The following is a 14,705-nucleotide window of genomic DNA, read 5'->3' on the forward strand; positions in this document are numbered from 1 at the left end:
TACGTGCACTGAGGAATCCTTCATTTCCACCACCAGCCCCGCAGACTATGAATCACGTTCTACAGTTTCCATTTGCTTCGTTGAAGTCAATCTTCAGTCTAAGTAAGATAACCTCCCAACAGGTTAACTGGGCTCCTGCAGAACCCTGCAGATGGGTGATGAATCTCACTAACCTGGGACTTCACTCCGGCTCTTTTCGAAGTTCTGGGTGTGGCTCTTCTAGACAGCAAGCGAGATGGTCTGACTTCTGTAGCAATGAGCTGAAGCTGTGTCTCAATCTCCAGCAGTGAGACGACATCCGTAGAGCAGCTTAGAGCAATAAGGGTTCCGGTTCGATACACATTCCTTTGATGCTCTGCTGCACTGCATCAATTATGGAGATGAATAGTGTGAAAACGCACTTGAAACAGGAAAGCTTGTAACACAAACTGGCTGCTCGATCTGGAGGCGTCAAGCTTGATTTCCATGACTGATGTTTCATGCTTAATACAGTGGATATTAGAAGCGTACACGCCCCTGTTGAAATGCCAGGTTTCTGTGACGTAAATATGAGACCATGATAATCATTTAAAAATTTTACTTACTTTTAATGTGACCTGTAACCTGTAAAATTCAATTAAAAAACAAACATATGTTATGGGGGAAAATATTAAAAATAAAACAATAAGCTGCTTGCATCAGTCTGCACACTCTTAAATCAAAAGGTGCTTCAGCAAAAGTATTAGTTTATTTACAGCATTCAGTCTTTTTGGGTAGGAGTCTCTCAGCCACATCTTCTCTTGGAAATATTTGCCCACTCTTCCTTGCAAAAGTCCTCCTAATCTGTCAGGTTGAGGGCATCTCTTGTGCACAGCCTTCATGTCACTCCACAGATTTTCAGTTGGATTAAGGTCTGGGCCATTGCATAACTTTCATTTGGCTTCACAAGAAAGATTCCCTTGCCGATTTAGATGTAATGTAATGTTTGCTTGGTGTGTGATGATGCAGAGCAGACAGTGATGGAGTGATGGACTCTATCAGGACTCTACATGGGCTTTGAGATGAGAGCAACCAGGGTGGTGCCATTTGCAAATTTAAGTTTAGCTGAGTTACTGTCAGAAGTGCAGTCATTGGTGCAGAGAGTAGAGCAGGGGGGAGCACACAGCCCTGCACAGCACCGGTACTGAGGCAGAGGGGTCGGAAATGTGCTCATCTGACATATTGGTTTCTGTTGAACGAAAAGTGCCAGACAGATGGGGGGACGTTGAGCTGCCATAGGTTATCCAGGAGAAAGTTAGAAATGATGGTGTTCGGGGCTAAAATCAACACCACCCACACTCATAAGTGTTGGGGGCGTCCGGGTGTCGCAGGATGGAGTTCAGTGCCAAGTTAGTGGCATCATAAACAAACCTGTTCGCTCTGTAATGCAAACTGCAGAGATTCCTGTAGGGCATATCGCAGAGGTGCTGAAGTAGAAGTTGCTCAAAGCACTTCATGACTACAGATCTTAAGGCAATTGCTCTGTAGCTACTATGTAGCTACTATGATGACAGAGGTCTTAACAGATGCAGGTGATGCAGACTTGATCAGGGAGTGACTGAAGAGATCAGCAAGGATGGAGAAAAGCTGACACTCTGCTCATATAGATTTACTGATTATGCAACGCAGCGATTTTCATTTAATCATGCTGCATGTATAAGAAGATAGTCCTGTATTTTACCAAATATCTCAGAGTTTCGTGTGTTGCATCCAGTTGTTCCTGGATACTCTCACCAGCCAAAATTTCCAGCAAATACTGCACATCTGCCATAGACCAAAGTGATCCTGTTGCTACCCTATCTGTTATAGCCTACCCGATCTGTACAGCCAACCCGACCCGTTCCTTCCAGGTCCAGTTTATGAATAGCGTACACATGTGCATGCGTGTCTGTTACATAATCAACATCATGACTGTTCCGAGCTTAGACACGGTTAGTGATCACGCTAGATGTGTACTGTGCTCAAGTCCGACTCACCGCCTGAAGAGGAAGCCAAGCGCACAATACGGAGCGATCATATTAGTCAAGAAATTAGACTCTGGGGGTGAAACATGCTCACACTTACAGTACATTACAGTACAGTACAATAGAAAGAACTATGGCAGGCTGCATGGATTCTCTTACAGATCTCTGCAGTTGTCGAATAGTCTGTCAACAGATGTGAGGGACTTATTCTTAATGTTCAAATCCCAGTTAGACCTACAGTGTGAGGTGTAGAGCTGGGTGAGGATCGGTGCCATTGGCTTTGGATGAGCTGAATTGTCAGTGCTGTCACTCTAGCTTCATACAGGGCAGAAGGACGTCACAGGGCCTGGGGGGGGTAGGGCAGGCAGGGCAGAAGTACGTCACTGGGACGGGGGGGGCTTGGGAGAAGGACGTCACAGGGACGGGGGGGGCAGGGCAGGCAGGGCAGAATAATAATGTGTAAAACATATGAAGCTCCTGTTATTAGCTATGCCACATAACTACTGACTGATTCTGGCTGATTACCTGCATTACTGGAAAGAACATGAACCGGCTTTAAGGTCACACTGTACTTATATTAATAAATTCTGAATATCCTGGTAAACTTTGCACTTGCAGTTTCTTACCCTCGCTGACACCCCGGGGCAGCCATATGTCTCCTGTAAATCAAACATCATACATTTACTTTGTTTAATAGACTCTTTTGTCCAATGTGACATACAGGCGATTTTACAAACATCCAGCTGTCAGGCAGTGGACTGGACATGAGTACAACTTGGCTGAGCTTTCCTAGGGGAGTGTGCGAATACAAAATCAGTTATCAAGCTGTGGCCTTTGGTGCTTTGGTGCTTTGGTGCCAGGTGCGCGAATAAACACCCTTATTTTCAATGATGGTGTTCATTATGGACAAACTGTGGCCAATCCTCTCAATCACCATTGTTGCCCACGTGAGCATTCAAGTCCTGCAGTAGAACAACAGAGGGGGGGGGGGGCGTCCTCTCCCCGCCCAAAGTCTCCAGTGCAGGCTTATACTCTGAACTAATCAAAATCAGAATCTTCATGCCACAAGACCAAGGCCAGTGGAGATTTGCGTTGGCCAACTGCTTACAGAACCAGTTCTGTATGTGTGTATATATATATATATATCCATCCATCCATCCATTTTCCAAACCGCTTATCCTATTGGGTCGCGGGGGGTCCGGAGCCTATCCCGGAGGCAATGGGCACAAGGCAGGGAACAACCCAGGATGGGGGGCCAGCCCATCGCAGGGCACACTCACACACCATTCACCCACACATGCACACCTATGGGCAATTTAGCGACTCCAATTAGCCTCAGCATGTTTTTGGACTGTGGGGGGAAACCGGAGTACCCGGAGGAAACCCCACGACGACATGGGGAGAACATGCAAACTCCACACACATGTGACCCAGGCGGAGACTCGAACCCGGGTCCCAGAGGTGTGAGGCAACAGTGCTAACCACTGCACCACCATGCCACCCCTATATATATATATATATATATATATATATATATATATATATATATATATATATATATATATATATATATATATATATATATATATATATATATATACACACAGGATACAGGATATATATATATATGACTGAGTACAAATTAGACGTGCAGATTCAGATGATTTTCATGATCTTTTCCTGCATGCGGCGGTCAGAAGCATGTGCAGTTCCATTTCTTACCACGAGGTGGAAACAAAGGCTCAAACTTGACGCTTTTACTCAAAGCGAACTTTTGCAGTTCCTGGTCACTTTCGTGTGCTGCCTTTCCACCACACAACAGGAACTGTGACGCTTATATTGAATAAGCATGTATTGGTTCAAAATTGGACGCTCCATTTTTATCTAAAGCTTATTTATACCTCCCGCAACAAATTTATAAAACCCAATGCCTTAATTTATGTCCATCCATCAACATGCTTATCACTCATTATTAAATCTGGCCAGCAGATTGATCTTTCGTTTTGCACAAAATAAAAATTCTGTAATGTTATTCCACTAATAAGTGCTGGCAAGTTTCACCACTGACACCGGAGATATTAGAAAAAAGTATTTTGATTATCAATTGAATTTTCCTATGCAGAAATATGGAGACGGAAGCAAAAAAAAAAAGGAATTCAGTAATGCATTTAATGTAATTGAAGCACAAAAATAATTTCTTTTCCACAGCCTCCAAGCCTGGAGTAGGGACTAAAAATGGCTTCGGTGCTACAATCAGGGCGAGTTACTGCGGGGGGAGACCACCTTAAGCGTGTTGGCTGGGATGCAAACCCACGACCACTGCATTGTTAGTGCACTGCGGTACTTATTACTGAACCACAGGAGCTATTATATATAATTTTTGGTGTTTATTTTTAGCTATTTCTAATCATTCATCCCCAGCACAATAATAGGTCCCCCACAAGAGGCTCCAACTTAAACTCAAAACGACAGGTATTTTAGGTACCGTAGCGACCTGGATTGATAACTGGTTAACAGATAGGAAACAGCGAGTAGTTATAAGAGGCACAATGTCACAGTGGGCTTGCGTTCATAGTGGGGTACCGCAGGGTTCGATTTTAGGACCACTATTGTTCCTAATTTACATAAATGATATGGATACCAATATATACAGTAAACTGGTGAAATTTGCAGATGACACCAAGGTGGGTGGTGTAGCAGATACTGAATTAGCGGCTCAGCAGCTACAGCGGGATCTTGATTTAATTAGTGACTGGGCCGATACCTGGCAGATGAAATTTAACGTCGATAAATGTAAGGTACTCCATCTAGGGAGCAGAAATACAAAGTACAGGTATTTCATGGGTGTAACTGAAATAAAGGTAGCTGATCATGAGAAAGACCTTGGTGTGTATGTTGATGCTTCCATGTCCCATTCTTGCCAGTGTGGGGAAGCAATAAAAAAGGCCAATAGGATGGGTATATATCTCCAGGTGTGTGGATAATAGGGTATATCTCCAGGTGTGTGGAGTTTAAGTCAAGGGAGGTAATGCTAAGATTATACAATTCCTTGGTGAGACCTCACCTAGAATATTGTGTGCAGGTTTGGTCACCATATCTTAAAAAGGACATTGTGGCCTTAGAAAAGGTGCAGCGTAGGGCCACAAAAATGATTCCTGATCTTAGAGGAATGTCATACGAGGAACGGTTACTTGAGCTAAATCTGTTCAGTCTCAAGCAAAGGAGACTGAGGGGGGACATGATCCAGGTATATAAGATTCTAACAGGTTTGGATGCTGTTCAACCAAATAGTTACTTCAGCATTAGTTTAAATACACGAACTCGTGGCCATAGGTGGAAATTAGCGGGAGAACATTTCAAGCTGGATTTAAGGAAGCACTTCTTTACACAGCGTGTAGTCAGAGTATGGAATAGCCTTCCTGATAATGTAGTGCAAGTTGAATCCTTGGGTTCCTTTAAATCAGAGCTAGATAAGATTTTAACGACTCTGAGCTATTAGTTTAATTCTCCCCAAGCGAGCTTGATGGGCCGAATGGCCTCCTCTCGTTTGTATAGTTCTTATGTTCTTATGTTCTTAATAAACCTGCTCCAGATTGCCTACCAGTCAAACAGATCCACTGTTGATGAGATCTCTCATGTCCTGCATTACACCCTCACCCATCTCCACAGCTGCAAGGAGGACTATGTGAGAATGCTGCTCATCAATTACAGCTTAGTTTTCAACACCACAGTTCCCTACAGACCTAGGAACTGGAGTCTGGACATTTTTCACATGCTGACCCCAGGTGGTGAGAGTAGGTCAGCACATGTCCAGCATACTCACCCTCAACATTGTAATTCCGCAAGCTTGTGTCCTGAACCCTCTGCTGTTCTCCCTGTATGTGCACACACAATGGTGCTTCTATGCGCAGCTCCAACTCCATCGATGACATAATATTGCTGCCCGTCATCCCCAACAATGATGAGCAGGCCAACCTCTACGAGACTGACCACCTAGCATCCTGGTGTGAGGCTAAGAACCTCTCAGTCAGTGTTAACAAGACAAAGATATTAACCATGGACTTCAGAAGGACAAAGCAGAGGAGTTACATCCCTTTCAGCCATAGGCAGTGGAGTGTCAGTACCTCAGAGTCCACATCTCTGAGGACCAGGCACGGTCACACCACATCCACGTACAGGTTTCCAAAGCAAGGCAGACACTCTGCTACCTTTGGCAGCTGAGGAAATTCAAGGTCTCCACAGTGAATCTCAAGAATTTCCATACTGGTGCTATAGAAAGTGTAATTTCACCAAATATTTCATTCTGGTACAGCAACTGCATGATGTCATGATTCGCTGGTGAGTGGGTAACGTGCACGGTCAGGCAGACGAGCAGGAAGTAGGCAAGCAGGTGAAGTACGGGGGAAACTGGAGATTTATTAAAGGATCAGGACAGAGCACTAGCACGGACATCGACCAACATCAATGACGGACAAAGAACTAAGGCAAGACATGGACTCAAATAGACAAGACTGGGCGAAAATAAGTGGACACAGCTGGGCTAGATCGGGGAAGTACACGTGGATAATCAGGGGGCGTGGCACACACGAGGATCGTACAACCCAGGCATGACAGAACCCCCCCCAAAGGCTCGCTCTCCGGGCGCGCCTCAGGGGAGGTGACGGACGAGACGAGGGATACGTGACCTGGAAGACAAGAATTGAACCATTAACGGAACACAGGGAACAGAACGGACAGACAAAACTGGCACAAGGGAAGAAACCACGACAAGACCTGACATAGGACAGGGAAGGCAGACAGACTGATGAGGAACGGGGACACGGAAGGAACAGGCAGGATGAAAGGGGACCTCGAAGGTGCTGAGAAGGCAGGGCGAGGGACAGATGGAGGGGCCGAGGAGGGAGTCGGAGGGAGCACTAGGGAAGGGGATAACTGCAGCGTGATGGGGTCCTCCTGGACGTCGGGCTGGGTGAGCCAATAGTAAACTTCTCGTGCCTCGGTCTGCTGTGGTGCCTCTTTGTTTAGGTCCGTCATTCTGTCACGATCTGCTGGTGAGTGGGTAACGCGCACAAGCAGGCAGACAAGCAGGAAGCAGGCAAGCAGGCGAAGTACGGGGGAAAGTGGACACAGCTGGGATAGATCGGGGAAGTACACGTGGATAATCAGGGGGCGTGGCACACACGAGGATCGTACGAGCCGGGCATGACAATATAGTACAATTTTACACGGGTGTTCACAGTAGAAGACACAAGTAACTTGCCACCATTTAGTGCAAATAATGCAAAAGGAATATTATTAACCAACCTTTAACTTTACTCTTCCAGAAATGCTTATCTGCTGGTGTGGTACCTTCTGATTGGAAGTGTGCTAATATAACACCCATATTCAAAAAAGGGGATAGAAGTAATCCAGCAAACTTTAGGCCAATCAGTTTAACTTGCATAAATGGAAAAGTAATGAAAGCTATAATACAAGGGAAAATGGTAGATTACCTGGATGCAAATAACATTCTGAGGGATAGCTAACATGGATTTAGGAGAGGTAGATCGTGTTTAACTTGAGTTCTGTGAGGAAGTGACAAGAGAAATTGATCACAAGAAGGCCTACAACATGATCTACATAGATTTCTAGAAGTCCTTTGATGTTGTCCCCCACAAACGGCTCTTGCTTAAGCTCACAGCTGCATGGATTTTAGGAACTGTAGCAGCTTGGATTGAAAACTGGTTAACAGACAGGAAGCAGCGAGTAGTTATTAGAGGCACGATGTCACAGTGGGCCTGCATTCATAGTGGGGTACCGCAGGGTTCAATTTTAGGACCACTACTGTTCCTAATTTACATTAAAGATATTGACACCAATACATACAATAAACTGGTTAAATTTGCAGACGGCACCAAAGTGGGTGGTGTAGAAGATACTGAATTAGCAGCACAGAGGCTACAACAGGATCTTGATTTAATTAGCGACTGGGCCGATACCTGGCAGATGAAATTTAACGTAGATAAATGTAAAGTCCTCTTAAATGTAAGTCATGCAGGGAGCAGAAATATAAAGTACAGATATTTTATGGGTTCCACTGAAATAAAAGTAGCTGATTATGATAAAGACCTCAGTGTGTATGCTGATGCTTCCATGTCCCACTCTCACCAGTGTGGGGAAGCAATAAAAAAGGCCAAAAGGATGTTGGGTTACATCTCTAGGTATGTGGAGCTTAAGTCAAGGGAGTCAAGGGAGTCAAGGGATTATAAAACTCATTGGTAAGACCCCACCTAGAATATTGTGTGCAAGTTTGGTCACCATACCTTAAGAAGGACATTTCTTGGAAAGGGTTCAGTGTAGGGGTACAAGAATGATTCCTGGTCTTAGAGGAATGTCTTATGAGGAAGTTTAAGTTTCTTGCAAAAGTAATCTTTGTGAGCTTTCCAGCAAGCACCAGCTGAATCATTTAGCTGTAATAGAAATAAGGTTACAGCTCACACGAAAACTCTCAGAATTTCATAATTGTCTTATTTTGCTACCCGTGGTGTCAGATCTCAAGAAGATGTGTGTGATTCACACGCTAGGTTTAATCTAAATCAAAAATGGTTATGCAAAAATGTTTTTTTGGAAATTTGTCAGGTTAAAATGGAGCGTTCCATAAAACAATGGAGGCCTCTATGGCACAGTAAGGAGCTTTTCATGCAGATCTGTGGCAAGAGGGACCTGAACTTCCTCATGAAATAGCGGCAACTTAAGCCTGCCTCTCTGGTAGCCGTGCACCCCCCGGGGGCCTGTAGACCTTCCAAAGGCCACCACCAGCCCCTGGGTCATTCTGCTGATGTTAAGCTACAGCTGGTTCTGCTTGTACCACTTAGCAAAGTGGTACACTCCACTGAGCTCCTGCCCTTTTCTTATGAAGCCCACTTTTGGCGTGTCATCTGAGAAGTTCTGCAGATGACATCTCTCTGTCCGACCCCCCCCCCCCCCAGGAGCTGAGAGGTGGGTGGGGCATGACGATCCCCAGGAAATCGGATTATTGCCTATTTTTCTGCCCAAGGGCGGCCGCCTGCTTCTGATGATTGACTTCTCTCTGCTCATTTTCTTCATTTTTTCCTGTCCCTCCCACTCATGAAACACCCATCACACAACATGTGCAAAAAGGATGCATAGTTCGCTGAATTCATTTTGATGGATCATCAAAACAGAAGAAAAACAGAAGCTTCCCCCTCTGGGTTATAAACCTCAACAATTTTCAACCGCCTGGACATTCCAACCCCACTTAAATGCACAATGCTCTGTGGCTGGCTTGTCTGAACGTCTGAGAATTGTTAGTTCAGTAGTAAGGGGTATCTTAGATGCCCAGGAATCCTCGGTACCAGTAGAGTGTATCATCAAGCTGCTTCAAACCTTTGGTCCCCTCACCACTAGCACCATGCATATATGTACATTAGCTTCTTAAGGTGCTGTTATGTTGTGTGTATTGTCTGATCTCACCCTTCGTGGAATTAATAGAGTTCATCTTATCTTTCTGTATCTTATATCCAACTATGTTTTGTTGCAACATATATGTTTATAGCTGGTGCATTATGATGCCAAATTAACGGTGTTTCTGGACCCCCTCAAATTGGGTTTGGCAATACCCTCTTCAGCTGGTGCGCACTCCCCACAGTTACCGAGCAATACGGAGACACGGAGCACCTTTGCTGTTATCTCACATCCGGAGTTTACACTTTAACATTAGCCGCCACGGACGAGGCGGTCAGACCCTTAATTGGTGACAGCCGCTGAAAACACATATTTAACCAGCTTTTTCTTTTTAATAAACGCGTTGTGTTTAGTATGCCAATGCAAAACAATGTTCTTTTAGCAGTCATATTTATATATTTATGTCTTTAAAACAAAAATAAAGACTGTGCCGAAATTTAATAAAGGAATTTAAGAGTGAAGGATACTCTTCCTCTCCGGCGCTTCCCCAGTCTCCGGGACCTGAAGACCGGGCAGTGACCGCGCCTCCATCCACCACAAAGGCACAAAGGGCACTAGCACCCGTTATGCGAGGGAGACCCGGGAAGGAGCAGGAGCCGCGCTCCTATCCGTATATCTGCGTACAAGCCTGCGGGGGACAAGAACCGCTCCCGGCACAGGGCGCTATGTGGAAACAGTAAAGTGCGCAGAAGCTGCCGCTGGCCAGGGATTTTCTGAAAACTAACAGGTGTGTACCGTTATAGTCTGTGCTATGGTGATGGGCGCTATTGAAATGTATACTATTGTAAAATTCGTAATTGGTGGACTAGTTTTTCCTCATGTTACTGAACATTGCTCGATCATAATCCGGTCTCGTGCTCTAGAAGCCGTCCTAGTTGGCTATCAATTTACTCGCGTAGGGTACCAACACGCAGTACGCAACATTTGCATTTAAATTGCGAGTCTTATGAAATCCGTGACAATGCGTATAAATTTAAGTCGACTCGCAATTTAAATGCAAATGTTGCGTACTCTACATTAACATTATAATTTTAAGATGGACAACTCAGTTTTCATATCTTTGTCATCTTACTAGTTAAATAACCAGGTTTCGTGCGACTTTATTGTGTTGTTCTTACTGTAGTCCAACTGTTTGTCAGGTAAGCCGGCGTCAAGCAAAGGAATTGGAGACTCAGCAGTAATCGATATTTATAGGGGCCGATAATTCCGTCAAGACAGTGAAGTTAAAGGACGTGCTGGGGCTTTTCATCCTCGCTAAGCTGACAGCTGCCCAGGGAGGCGGAGGGTCCCGTCCTAAAATCGACCGTGTGCTCACCAGGATCATGTCGCTGTTTGCTGCTACTGGCGCCTTCTGGAACAAGTCAGATACGCTGAATGGGACCGGAGTCCAACAGGAGGTGGGCCGGAACTACAGCGCCCTGATGTACGCGCTGCTCATCTTAGTGGTGGTATTTGGGAACACACTGGTTTGCCTGGCGGTGCTGAGGGAGAGGGCCCTGCAGACCAGCACCAACTACCTGGTGGTCAGTCTTGCTGTTGCCGACCTGCTGGTGGCCATCCTGGTCATGCCCTGGGTGGTTTACCTGGAGGTGAGGGGGCACAGCTATCATCTTTTTACTGTGGTATTACTGAGCTTGAGATCCTGTAGATTAGACAATTTGCACAATCAGCTGCTGGGAATAAGCTGATATCCATCACTTCCTGTTTATTCACGCCTTCTTGCATGCGTGTGTGAAGGTGCTGGGGGGAGACTGGCCTTTCAGCCGGCTCTCCTGCAACATCTTCGTCACCCTGGACGTCATGATGTGCACAGCCAGCATCCTCAACCTGTGCGCTATTAGCATCGACAGGTAGGTATATCCCAGCATGCACTGCTGCTGGGTGCCACACTGGTACCTGTGAAAGCGGCTCTGCTTGAAAGCGTCTTTCTGCAGGTACCTGGCAGTGGTGATGCCCCTCCTTTACACCGCCAGCCGCAAGTCCCGTAGTCGAGTGTCAGCCATGATCGCCACCGTTTGGATCCTCGCCTTTGCCGTGTCCTGCCCCCTGCTGTTTGGATTCAACACCACAGGTGGGACAAGTGTCCTGAATGCCCCAGGGCCATGTACACACAGAAACAGCATTATGTGAATCTGGAGCGACCCTGTATTGTAGTGGGGTACAGCAGCAGCCACATGGTATAGATGTGCTCAGGGTCACTGTTGACTGTGCTTGTGTCCGCCAGACAAAGCCAGCACTTGTTCCATCTCGAACCCTGAGTTCGTCGTGTACTCCTCTGTGGTGTCCTTCTACCTGCCCTTTGTGGTCACTCTGCTGGTGTACATGCGCATCTACGTCTTCTTTAAGAGGAGGAGGAGGAGGAGGAGGAGAATGACCAGCTGCAGGGCCAGAGTGAGAGTGCAGGTACGTGTACGAGTGACGGAGCAGCATATTGATGCTTGGGGGAGCAGTGAGCCTGCACACTGTGAGTGAAGTACTCTGGGCGCTGGGTATCCGGGACAGCGGCCCATATTTTCGAGATGGCAGCAGAGTACTGAGACAGACACAGTACAACGTGTGACACACAGGGCTGAGGGGGGAGGTCAGTGTAAGGGGAAGGAGAGAGCATGGAGACAGGGGCAGCGCATGCTAAGCGAGAGCCAATGAGGGCAGCTGACCGTAACACTGTCTCTCTCTACAGGAGGAGTCCGTTACGGAGAGAGAGATGTCCTCCATTAGGATCAATGTGGCGAGGAGGACCAGAGTGTGTTTGTGTGTGTGTGTGTGTGTGCACATTCACTTTTGTGTTTAAAATCTTAAGCTGATCACACTGCAGTATTTGCATAGCTGATGAATTTCCTTGAATCTGCTACATCTACAGGATTTAACACCACACAAAAGTGGACCTTAGATGAAAAACTAGATTCATAAATGTTTTTCTGCCATTTTCAGCCTGTTACTTGCATATTCCCAGGTAACTCTGTTAAAATGAAACCCTGTATATTAACTTGTAAATTTCACTGCCTCATGTTCTTTTTATTTTGGTCATTTTGGCTGTTTGTTAGAAATAAAGATTGCATAGATCTGATAATCTAGATGCAGATGTGATGTCACACAGGTATCCCATGTAACATTTATTGTCTATTACTTCCTGTGATCCCTGCTTCCTTTCAGCGTGGGCCTCATTTCCTGGCCACTTGCCTGCTACACTGGATGCTCAGAAGCCCCACCATGGAGGACAGGCGGGCAGCAGAATCAGCGGACTCCTACAGTGTGAGCCAGGCATCGTTGCCGGGACAGGACATTGAGCTTCACCAGAGAGAGGCTCAGGAGGAGAGCTTGGCAGCAGAGAGCAAAAAGGAGGCAGACAAGAGGAGGTGGAAGGTAAAGAATCTACCCAACGGACAGACCCTGGTCTCTCTGCACACTGCCCATAGGGGTGGGAATGTGCAGACGCGGGAGAAGAAGGCGACACAGATGCTGGCCATCGTGCTGGGTGAGTTTGCCGAGGTCGTGTTAACATTGCGAATGGCCACGGCCATCTTTGCCATTTGACCGACGCTGAGGGACTCTTTGTAATCCAGGCGTTTTCCTCATCTGCTGGCTACCCTTCTTCGTGACCCACATCCTGAAAACTCACTGCACGGGCTGCCATGTGCCCGACCAGCTCTACAGTGCTGCCACCTGGCTGGGGTACGTCAACAGTGCTGTCAACCCCATCATCTACACAACGTTCAACGTCGAGTTCCGGCGCGCCTTCATCAAGATCCTCTCCTGCTGAGCATGGACCCACCCCTCTCCCCGCTGCTCGCCTGGGACAAACAGCCCGGATGACCGAAAATGGCATGTGACTCGCTCTTCTGGCCTGTGGGAACCAAGGACTTGGAGAAGGTCCCCAGTGATTGAATGTTTACCTGTGGAACGGAAGCTGAAATTCTCCAGAGCCTGGGGATCCTTACCCAGTCTGTTAAAAGACATCAACCCAGAGGAAAAGGGTGATGATAGTGCTGGAAGCTCATCAGGGCTGAGCCCACAAAACAGAGGGAGGAGAGCGCCCCCTGCTGCCTGGTGAGAACCTGCACCTTCTGCAGGATGACAGACAAGGACCTCACCTCATTACCCTCTAGGTGGTTTGTGCTTTTCTCTGTGTGTATTTTTTCTGCTAACCGGGGATCATACACAGCCTTCAAAAGACGGGTAATGGGAAGTAACTATGGGAACAGCCCCAAGGACAGGAAGTGACCACAGGAGGTTCCTTGTGACATTAACGGCCCTGGAACATGAATAGTCATACACAGTAGGAATCACTGATCAAAAATATCACATCTCAAAGGGAGACATCTCTGGCCTTCCAGAGAGACCTGCCGGGTGCCTGATGGCCATCATGGGCTGCTTAACACCATGGGCTGTGGGGGGTTTGGAGTCAGCTAGACTCCCCGCTTTGATGTGTTTGGCAATAAAATGTTATATGCATGTTGACCACAGGCACTATGTGATGCCATCACTGACACAGACCAGCATCCATAATGATATCTATGGCCTCCACGCGCTTTCCGAAGAGGACATGTGGCTGCTTACAGATCACACCTCATGCTCTGTCACCGTTGGGCTTTGCTGACCTCGGCTTACTCCTCCCTCCTGGCGTGCTCATTGATCTGTGCTGCTCAAATGCCTCTCCAAAATTGGCCAATGAGGACAGACGCTCTGTTCCCAATCTCACACACCAATACCTGACAGGGAGAAGGTTTTTGTCAGCTCAGCACCCGCTATTCACAGCCAAACCAGCCCGTGGTACCACACCCTGGGCGCCTCCTACTGGTCAAGCATCAGTACTACTACAGTAATTTATTTTCTAAGAACAAGTATCCGCCAGTGCATGGCCACCACACACACGTAACGCATGGCTGTCCGCATACCACCCCAGCTTTACCGCTTACGGTTAAATCTGACTGAAGGGCAGAGGTCTCTGTGAAGACAGAGGGTGATGAATGCTGCTGTTTTTTGAACATTTTAATTAGACTCTGCTCCAAGTCCAGCCACAATCTTTATTTGACATGAATGTCTGCAAACTCAGCCTCAGTAAATCTGGCGGCAGGTAATTCTAACTGCTCTGTGCACCTACAGTATGAATCGTTAAGGCTGCCCTCCATTGGCTGCACAACAAACACAGACATGCCTTGGGGAACCCAGGTTACTGTATGACTTACAGCACTGTCACTGGATTCAGGGGACCCAGCAAATCAGGCCTTAACCTCTTAAGGTTGCTGAGGTGTCCTGAAT

At 46.7% G+C, this 14,705-nt stretch overlaps 1 protein-coding gene across 4 annotated transcripts; it reads left to right on the plus strand.

The window, feature by feature from the left end:
* The first annotated feature begins 9,761 nt into the window (after nt 1–9,761).
* drd3 (dopamine receptor D3) lies at nt 9,762–13,898 on the plus strand. Of its 4 annotated transcripts, none has more exons than XM_049011046.1 (8): nt 9,762–10,173; nt 10,586–11,035; nt 11,184–11,296; nt 11,381–11,517; nt 11,671–11,849; nt 12,127–12,189; nt 12,600–12,921; nt 13,010–13,898. In XM_049011046.1, the coding sequence occupies exons 2-8, from the start codon at nt 10,769–10,771 to the stop codon at nt 13,204–13,206; spliced, it is 1,278 nt and encodes a 425-aa protein (XP_048867003.1). In that variant the 5' UTR covers nt 9,762–10,173; nt 10,586–10,768; the 3' UTR covers nt 13,207–13,898. The 4 variants fall into 4 exon arrangements, with proteins under 4 accessions (XP_048867003.1, XP_048867007.1, XP_048867004.1 ...); XM_049011050.1 differs by having other exon boundaries at nt 10,586–10,843; XM_049011047.1 differs by having other exon boundaries at nt 10,591–11,035.
* The last annotated feature ends 807 nt before the right edge of the window (nt 13,899–14,705 follow it).

The sequence above is a fragment of the Brienomyrus brachyistius genome, chromosome 4, assembly GCF_023856365.1.
Source record: "Brienomyrus brachyistius isolate T26 chromosome 4, BBRACH_0.4, whole genome shotgun sequence".
In the NCBI taxonomy this organism is placed as follows: Eukaryota; Metazoa; Chordata; class Actinopteri; order Osteoglossiformes; family Mormyridae; genus Brienomyrus; species Brienomyrus brachyistius.